A 10,655-nucleotide genomic window follows, 5' to 3' on the forward strand; every position below is an offset into this window, starting at 1 on the left:
TTATCTGTGTAACACCCAATTTAAGCATTTTTTTTTTAAAGTACGAAAATTTTAAAAAAAAAAAAAAAAAAAAAAAAAATTTTTTATCATACAAAACAAATGGACCTCCAGCCAACATTCGTCACCGATTTCAATTTATTTCTTTTTCCGAATGCATTTCTTCTTATAGGAAGAAAAATCACCAATCATGGAAGGATTTAATGACCAAGGTATATATCTTTTAAAAAGTCGTTAGAATTTGAAAGTTTCGATCGTTATTTTACATTGCGTGTTTAGAGGCATGCAGTGTGATTGAGTGTGAGCAATCAATTTAATTTAAAACTCTAACTTTGAGAAAGTCTTTTAAAAAATCATCAATTATTGTTTGGACTTTTTGCCTATTCAGGTCATCATCATCATTAGAAAATCAAATCAAAAACTTTTACTGGCCTAACAGCTCGATCTATGAGTTAGGGAAAAAAGGCAGAATCTTCTGTATAAGAATTCAGACTAGAATTGAAGACGGCTGTGGTTGGAGGAAGGATTGTGGGTGTCACATCTATCTTATATGATAGGCGGCAAATGATTATATGAGTTTATTTAACTCGAGGAACCTCTGCATCATTTTGAATTTTTTGTAAAACCTCATTTACATTATAATATTCAAATATATACTTTTTCGTATAAAATATTTACTGGTTACTTAGCGTTTTTACTATTTACACCGTGCATACCATAATTAGTTATTTGTTTTTTAAATTCTCATTACTTACATTTTTTCGACGTTTCGGTTAGGTTATAAAGATAAGTTTGCTTAGGATTTTGATGAATCCAAAGAGCACTGAATAATTAAAAAAAAAAACATGAATAAAAATAACACTAAAAATTTGTTATAATATTTTATAAATATTATAAATCAGTTGTTACGGTTACCATGGTGAAATAAAACACACTGGCAAGATCTGTGTAGACAAGAGGAGTTACGGTTGTCATGATGAAAACAAAACACGAGCGATATGTTTTAGACCAGTGGGTTTTGTTTTTGTGAAGGCGACAGTTTGATTTTGGAACACGTATGTTCAGACGAGTGGGTTTTGGTTTTTTGAAGGTGACAGTTTCATTTTGAAACACGTTACGATTGTTCAATGTGAAGTGGTAATAGTTTAAAGGCCCTCTGCCTTTACTGTTTGAACCGTAATATCACCATATGAGAAATGTTGTCATATATATTTTGTTTTTCAAAATTATGGTGTTTTACTTCAATAGACGGTCATTAACACTAGAAGTGGAGATATAGTGGAGTGCGTAGCAACGAATCTTCAGCACGTCTTGGATAGGAGAGTTGCGGCATTACATCTCTATAATTCTGGAATGGTGAGACGGTGACCGTAAAGGAAATATCGGACAACCTTATGTTCGGCCAGGAGTGCACCCAAGGACTACGTGGGGTTTGAACTAAATTTTATTGTATATTCTTTTGGATAATAATGTAAATATAGTTATTAAGGTTAAGTCAACCTATAAGTTTTAATTGTTTTATTAATTGATAAGAATTCTTTTTTTTCCTTTTTCATTCTCTATATATATATTTCTTCTTATTATTAAACTTTTGTACATATAGTTCTGCTGTTCTTTCTCTGCTTTAAACTTGTTAATTTACTTATATTATTTTTTTTGTTGTTCACGGAATATTACGATAATTCAACAGGTGGATAGGTAACACCCCTAGGTTTTCTGTTATCTACATGTAAAGGTATTCGCCAGTAGTCATAATTCAACAATTGTTTATATAGGGGTATATTTTAGTTATATTGTGGGCATAATGCTTCGGGGTTTTCGTTATTCCCAAGAAAAAATAACGTGGCGCCTAAGGAGTAATTTATTCTTTATTGTTTTTTTTTCTTTTGCAATTATTTTTGTTTTTTAGTTGACTTTAACTCACCCCCTTCTCCGCTGAGCGTGGGCAACGATAAACGTATAACTAAGGATAAATCAAGATTTGCGGTTATACAGTATTATTTATTTATCAAAATTCTCTCTATACTTATATAATATAATCTTCCGAAAACTCCAGACAATGTCACGATAGAGCATTTTAAAAATGAATGGAAAATTATGCCAATTTGAATAGTAAAAAACCTACAAATTTTTCTGAATGTTTTACTGTGTAAAAAAACTATTTATTATATTAGTAAATGATAACGTCTTTGTATCATCAGCTATACCAATACAAAAATAAAAATAAAATATTCGGTTATTTTTTTTTATATTCAACGTATTTTGAAACCTAACATCTCATGTTTATCAAGGATTGGATATATTTTTCTCTCTTTTTATTAAAAATGTTCGTTATTGAAAATAATAAACCTAAAACTAAATATTAATAATATTTTGGCGAGATATCTCTCTTAAAAGAAAAGAAAAAACTTCAATTCTCGAGTCATCAAGTTGCTAATAGTCTCAAGTCATCAAATTCGCTGAGGTTTAAACATTTTAAATGTTTATCCGATGTAATCTGGTGGCGCCTATCATTTAGGGCGCTAAAATGGAAGCCAGGCTCCAGACTTCCCCCAACACTCCCACACTCCCCTCCGAGAGCTGCCGTAGGTGGTGTGCGCATCACAGATTTTTCAATTGCTAACTTACTTACGTTCGCAAGTTTTGTATAGATTAGTGGCTCGTGTTGAAGTTATCACTATTTTTATGGTTGTCGAGAATCTATTAATAACAGCTTTAATTATACATACATTTTTAACAAACAGTATTATTACTAATAAATATAATAGTTTAGTATACCATAAATATAATTTTGTACCTCACATCCTATAATTTAAAAAATGTTTGTAGGCTATTCTGCCCAGGCGATTAATTTCAGTTAATTTTTTTACAAAAAAGAAATTTAGGTTTTTGTCATCCTTAATGCTCCTTACTTTCTCACAAATCGAGTTATCCTTCAGGACCTCAATGTCCCCTATGTTGCCGATTTAGCCAGAACCAGATACCATTCCTTCCATAATAAACTTCCCAACCACCCAAATCCACTTGTTTCAACCTGATAATCTAATAATTACCTAATAATCCTCCTTATTTTTAGTTATAAGGTCAACTATATGTATATAAAAATATAATTGTTGTTTCAGCCTAGAATACAACGGTGTAACATAGTTACCATGCAATCGGCAATGCATCGGTCTCGGCTTTTATCGTTCGAATCGTATTTTCTATTTTCTCTCCTTTAGTTATTTACAAAATTCTTTAATATTTGTATTTATAATTTTTTTACTATTACTTACAATGAGAACTGGTTATTTTTTCCAAATAAATATAATACTTTAGAGGGAGTTTTTTTGAAAATTAGGTATTAAGTCCTGTTAGTCCATTCTATTTGGTATTACAAAACACTTAATTGCTCATCAAGTCACCAAGTTTAATCAAAATCGTTTGAGCCGTTTTGGAGAAAATAGGAAAAATGTATTCTATGAAGTGGAACTTCTGGTCGGTCGATTTTTGTATGTAGAAAAAGTTTGTTTGTAATTTAAGTTTCTTACAATTTTTCGTTTTTCAGCTAGTATGTTCTCACACACGCACCGACACAAAACCAAGTCACAAGAATAGAATTTCATAGGGAAGAGGAACGGATAAGAAAAGATCTACCAAAGGCTGCGATTTGATGGACAATTACATATAAGTCTAAAGGCTGTGAGTGGGTATTGCGGGAACGCTCCGAGGGTTTAAATTGAAGAGTATCAGAGATGGACGGCGGGATTGGATAACTTGGTAGAATAAGGAAGCAACAAAATATTTACGACGAAAGGAGGGGTAAAGCCACTTCAACTCTTCATAAAATCGGGTGACAGAGGCGTCCCTGGGGATCCCACAGATGAATCGTACAAAGCAATTAATTAACCGTTTTAATTTTACTTCAAGATACCCAGACACAACCCGTAAACCACATAGCAATAATTTAACGAACCAAAACAAAGTGGGGGAATATTGAGGAAGTAACTAGGGCCCTACGGGTTTCAAAAGGAAGTAGGTGACGAAGATAATTAAAACTCTTTAGGGGGTGGATAAGGTACGACGGGAAATGTCGGAGACTTAGTTTTTCCAGGAGAGAGTTTGGTCTCAATGATAGTGACACCAAGGTTTTTAACGTATGATTGGAATTGTGTTGGATTGTTGTTTAGGAATAAGGTAATTGAAAGTAATATAGGTAAGTAAAAAGGAATATAGGTAACTAAAAGTAAATACCTGATTCTCAAACGCGTTTTAGGTACGAAATCGCACCTCACATATATTTCAGAAAATCAGTATTGTAAAACATCTCTCGATGACCAAACAGCTTTAAATAAGAAAAGTAAAGTTATTCTAGGACAATTTTGGGTTTTTTTTTAGGAAACCGTTCTCGGTAATACCTGTTTTTATGTTTTTGAAAAAAATATTTATTGTGGGATGTTACCGACAAAAGCCATCATTTAAGTCCTAAAACAAGTTCCAACTGCAAACCCTGTAATTAAATGTCCAAATATAATCATATATCGCGGTTTCTAATCTTTATTTATTTATTTTGCGAAAACACACCTTTGTTTGTTGTGAACCGGTTGCAATCGTCATTAGTTAATTCATTTGGCCTTTTAATGTTCTATTACGTGTTTATTTTTCAAAAAACATTTTTAGCCCTGTTAATATATTTTTAACCATATTACTACGTACCGATTTTAACGAAATTTATATTATCATCCCCTACTTTTTTCCTATTAAACACTTTGATAAAGTCCTGTCATTTTCATTTCAATAAATAAACTATTGGTTCTAGACTATTATAGCATTCTTTTTAAGTGAGTTTGAGTTTCATCCGTCGCTGGAGCTTCGGATTTATTTATATATATACTAAACAAAGAATTTCTTCAACTAATTATTTAAAATCACAATGTGCAGGGTATTATTTAAGATTAATAACAATTACAATAAAAATATTACTTAATAAAAACATTTCTTACATTTGTCTATTACAGTGTGTCCTACATTCCTGTGATACAACGAACTGAAGGTTTGTCCAAGAACTGGGTAGGGGTGAAACAGAGGAAGATAAATGTGGGTTTGTTTTGGTTTTCCAATACGTAACCGTTCCTTCTAACAGGTAGTCAGTCCGTTATTTCTGTTTTGTATTCATATTTAGTGTCGTTAATTATGTCTTATGTGTTTATGAGGTTGGAATAAAATTAATTTAAATTTTGTACTTCTTATATTTTATTTTTTTTTTTTTTTTATGTCCTGATTTTTCTATAGTGATCATTTCTTTTAGATTTCGCTTGAAGTTGTTTTCCCCAATGTATGATTTCAGCTGTATCAAAATTAATATGTCCTGTTAGTCTGAAATGTGTGGTGAGTGCAGTCTTGTCAGGTTTAATAGGGTTTTTTGTTTTAGAGGTACAGCCATATTTGTGTTTGTGTTAATGTACCCTTTTTTTGAGATTCTGTCCCGAAGTTTCAAAATACGATTTCCCTCAGTTCTCTTCCCAGGGAATATTACACATACATACACTGTATATATTTTTTCTTTCGGTGTAAAGTTTGGATGACGTGGCTGTGTTATATAAGTAATAGCATATTCGTTTTTGTTTAGGGTTTTTGATATCCTCTATGAGAGTGTTAGTATCTAAGGTATTGTATAGTATCTCTTACTGTTGGTTTCTTGGGGCTTAGGTTGTGTCATTGTTTGTTTTAGTAATTGGCAAACTAGTTTATTACCCATTTGCTAACAGGAGATCTACCACTTGTATTCTGTTGTTTTTTTTGGTTTCTAGGTGATGATAATTTTCGTTCCTGGGTTATTAAATGTTTAGTATAGGTATTGATTTGATCTCTTTTTGGACATTGACAACGTTTATATCTTCCAGAAGGAAAGGTTTTTGCCACCATTTTGTTTCTATTTCCCCATTTGAGTTCCTAATTAAAAGTACGTCTAAGAATGGTATTTTCTTGTCTATTTCGAATTATATCTAAAATTTAATCAGTAGGAATAGTTGTTAAATTTTTTTAATACTATTTAATTTTCGTTATTCTTGGTTGGTATTAGTCATTATATAGTAAACAAATTTATATATTATATAAATGGAATATGAAATGGGATTAGGGGAATTACTGTATCTAATTAATCTTCAAAATAAATATCTGCTAAAATTGTGGCATCCTAATTTTTGGGTATAGAATTTTTCGTTAAATTGAAAATATTCTCGATCCGTACATAAGTCTAGTAGTTTAATGAATTGTGTTTCGGGAATATTTGTGAGTTTCGAGTTTGTTCCATTTGTTTTCATTAGTTTTTATTCTTGTGATCTGTATATTAGTAAACAATGATGATGCGTCTAATGAAACGAGTTTGTACCCTTGTGGAATTCGAATGCTGGTGATATTTCTTTGGTATTCAAAGGAGTCTTTAATGTTGTATTTGTTGGTGGAAAAGTACTTTAGTATAGCTAATAGATATTTTGATAACTGGTATGTTGGGAAATTTCGGAAGGGAACTATAGTTGTCTTACTGACTGATCCTCAAGATCCAATATAATAGAATCTCCTAACATACGTTGAAGGCAAATGGTCTGATCAAGATGAGGATGATAACATATAATTAAAACAGAAGAATAACTGGCGTAGGATTAAGATTTGAGAATGCTAAACTAATTGAAGTTAAATAAGAAACAAAAGTTTTAAAAGAAAATGATTAAATAGGTAGGTTGAATAAACCATCTTTAATCATAACTCGGAAATCACTAATACAAATTAAACAGATTAATAATATTTTACTTTCCATTTCAACTAGAAATGGTTAAATTAATAAATAACCTATTAGTAACATAGTTTTCACGGAAATAGAAAAATTAAATTTTATTCAATTACTAATAAGCAATTTTCTTTTAAAGTACGAAAACTCGATTCAAAAGTTTCAATTTAAGTACCTACACTGGGTAAAAAAAATATTAGCACACTTCCTCTTTTCTATAAATCTCAATAGGATTAAGATATTTTGTAGCACTAATTTTTACGTCATAAGTGGCCCTACATAATTAGCATTTATAAGCGATCAATATTTGGAATTCGAAGATGAGTTTGAAGTAATCATACAAAAAAGAAATTTTTAGGATAAAAATGTAGTGGCACAGTTTTAAATCTTTACCATCAGCTTCAGCCAAAACAAATAAATTCCTTTTCTTGCAATAGGTAAGGAATGAGGATTAACAATGATACACTGATAACAATAAAACTCAGTACTCGGTCTATATTTGCTATTAAATCATGGCTAAAACAAGTGAACATAAAATTTCTTAAATGTTATTTTTTCAGATGAAAGTAAATTTAATATTTTCGGCTCTAATAGCCGCAAGTATGTTTAGCGAAAACCTAATATCAAGATCCAAACTTGTCATGTGCGACCCAATTTGAAACATGGAGGTGGAAACAAAAAAGAAATTATGTGTGCCAAGAATTTTATTGGCCCACTTATGTTCTTATTTGAATAATTCATCATAATATTAAAAGATATGATGGAATTTATCTGTGTAACACCCAATTTAAGCATTTTTTTTTTTTTTAAGAGAGATTTATATGATAAATTTGGAAATTGATTTCTTATTAGTACATTAACTTTGCAACTCATTTATTTGTTAGCTGAAAATACTTTTGCAAATTTGCTGCAGATAAATATTATACGTGGTCGACCTATATTCGGTCAAATACTGTAGCTACCGTAGACAATCTTTTAGATTAGTCATTAAATTCATAATATTTATAATTTAAGAAGTGAGATGATAGTTTATGTAATTGTTGGACAGTGATTTCCTGCTAAACGCGTGGAGTTATTCTTTTATCGAGACTGGAATAAAGGACGCGAGGGGTGTGGGGTTCCCCTAGGGCAGGTGTTGGTTACCCCACTCCAGTGGGCACTGGTTCCCAGGGGTTGTTCCCCAGTCATCTCTTCAGTACGTTCGTTTCTTTCTCAATGTCATCATGTTTAACGGCGGCCATTTCCTATTTTATCCACAAGAATCGTACGACTCCTTTCCTGATAGCAACAGGTAATTGCAACTTTTCTTCTTGGTCGATACAGTCAATTCTGTTTTTTATCTCATTCCTTGGATTAAAAATACTCTCCGTAAAGTTTTTAAATATATTTTATAGCTGTACGTAATTCCCTTCTTGTAATATTAAATTACGTATTTTCATAAAATGATAAAATTGACCAGTAGTTTTATTTTTTACTGTTGTAAGTAGTTCGTTGCAAAAGGTCTTGTAGAAAGATCTTTTTTTTAGAATAATATTTTTTAAAGAATTAACCAAATATAATCAATAGCCGGTTTAAAAGTGGTGAATGATCCTTATATACTCAAATGTTAATCAAAATTGGTTTTTACGTTGTTTTTTTAATTTAATTATTTATTTTACAGAGCCTAAAATAGATCATTTCAACGTTATTTATTTAATAATAAGTGTAACTACAGGTGGAGTGAACTTAAATACAACTTACAGACCTGTTATATCAAGTTTTTTTTTCAATTTAATAAAGCCCGCCAAAACTAGTAGAATAATCCCCCTCGAGGCGGCAGATGGTCGTGTTTCTTGCAGGGCTCCTTGTTCGTTGACCCACAAACTCCTTTATCGTGTATATACTCTGGACAAATTAGCTTATTCTTATAAATTTCTTATTTTTTAATCATCAATAAGATGTATATAAAAGGTTTTTTTATATAACTATATATGTGTATATGTTGCAAATAATTATTGATCTATAGAAGTTGGCTATTTATTTTCTTTCAATAACTATCAAAAATTCATTGTACATCATTGATTCGCAGATAGAAATTATTTCATCTATTCTATTAAATTATTTATGGCAATTAATGTTCCTGGGATTAAAACTTCCAAAATGAATCTTTTAGTTTACCAGTCTTCTCACGATAAAATGTTTTTCTTATCCCTTATTTTTGAAAAAAATGTTAATAAATAAATAATAGCTCTTCGTATTTTTTTTGTTACCTTAATCATCGTACTTCTTCCAACTTGTTTCTTTTTCAAGGCAAAATGTAAATTGAAAATAATAATTTCTTTTAACCCTCTCTATTAGAAAATGTATTAATCAATGGCATTAATTTTAAGTGCATCGTAGTGGATTCACTATTATTCTAGTTATTTTGTCTTACTTCATTCATTAATAGGAATTTGAGTATATTATGAAAATAGCAAGTACAAAATATCAATGAATTAATTTAAAAGTATTTTACAGTAGATTCATTAATATATTATTGAAAATTCTGATGTTTAAATTTTATTTAATTCTTAAAGGCGTGGAAAATTATTTTCCATGTATGATTCGAATTGATTGTGATAATTAAAACATAAGGTATGATTAACTGATTAATGTATATATAACTTTAGAATATTTTATATTTAATATACCGTCTCTTACACTAAAGACCAATATCTGTTTTAGGGACGAAGATTATAGAATTTGCTACTGTGAAAATAGTGTGCTATTAAAAGTTAGGCCTGTTTTATATTGCGGTAATGAATTGACTAGTTTTGCTTTTTCTCTGAGCAAATAGATTTCACTTAAATTTTTTTTTCCATGAACAGATTTACAATAATTTTCTTTCAGTTTGTAGTCTAAAATGGAACAAATCAAAATGTTTATAAATTCATTTTATAAAGTAATTAGCTATTTATTACTGTAGAAATATGAAATAAAATCACCTTACCTTCACACTTAAGCGTATTCATTAATTTTGATCCCATTTCTTGTGACTCAAACTGATTATGTTCTATTAGCAATATTTATTCCAATATTATTTTCAGCTCTCTAACCCAGTAATAATGGATGAGACCGCTAAGAAAAACAACTAATTAGCAACTTTCTTAGAACCATTATTCATGGAAACATTTTTTCTCGTGTCTTAGTATACTTGAGTTACATTGAAAAACCAACCTAGTGACTTATATCTCTCCAAAGACATAACATTTTTAATGCATTTATTACTTCCCTAATATCATTATCCGTCGTTTCAATTATATAATTCTCTTTAATACCCTCTTACCTTTGCCCCGATTTTACTTCTCTTTGAAACCAGATCTTTCCCATATTATTTATATTTAAAGGGCATTCCACAGACCTGTTACAATACTGGAAAACAGTTCACTTTTATTCATTTCCTAACATCATCTTTCGAGACCTGGGAAGTGGTTTAGACTATAACATTCAATTAGAAAACAATATTATAAATAGTAGACTCTGTTATGTTTGGAGTTAGTTCATCTCACTTGCAAAACAGTGTTGCTTTATTTTAAATTGAAAAACTTCACAATAAAAGATTGCTTATAATAATAAACATCGCAGTGCAATATCGTCATGGATTAGGATCAAGTCCCATTGATTATAATTAACATGAAAACTTTACCTTTAAATTTAAATCAGAAAAAGATATTTAAAAATAAATAAACAAAAGCTATGCTAAGTCAAATATTGAACGGTAAGTTGTAACAAATAGCCCTCTTTGTTTTCCCTCACGGAAGCGTTCCTCCTATTTCCAATTCTAAAAGTCTTTAATGTGTATTTGCTTCGACCCATCTTTTAATTGGATTAGGTTAAAAGAATTGATAAAGTTGTTTGTTTTTTGTTTATATAT

General features: G+C 30.2%; 1 protein-coding gene across 6 annotated transcripts in view; it reads left to right on the plus strand.

Moving 5' to 3' along the window:
• Positions 1–10,655, plus strand: part of Myb (proto-oncogene like protein Myb) — an 83,544-nt gene that overhangs the window by 30,252 nt on the left and 42,637 nt on the right. For 2 of the 6 annotated variants that reach the window (XM_014419393.3, XM_067050333.1), the window contains exon 1: positions 7,883–8,054. The exons of 3 other annotated variants lie outside the window; for them this stretch is intronic. In XM_014419393.3, the coding sequence (XP_014274879.1) occupies positions 7,987–8,054 (68 nt within the window). In that variant the 5' untranslated portion in view covers positions 7,883–7,986. Of the gene's footprint in view, positions 1–7,880; positions 8,055–10,655 lie in introns of those variants that run through there. One more of the 6 variants, XM_014419395.3, reaches the window with a different exon arrangement.

The sequence above is a fragment of the Halyomorpha halys genome, unplaced genomic scaffold (assembly GCF_000696795.3).
Source record: "Halyomorpha halys isolate HHAL.00 unplaced genomic scaffold, Hhal_1.1 Scaffold237.1, whole genome shotgun sequence".
Taxonomy (NCBI): domain Eukaryota; kingdom Metazoa; phylum Arthropoda; class Insecta; order Hemiptera; family Pentatomidae; genus Halyomorpha; species Halyomorpha halys.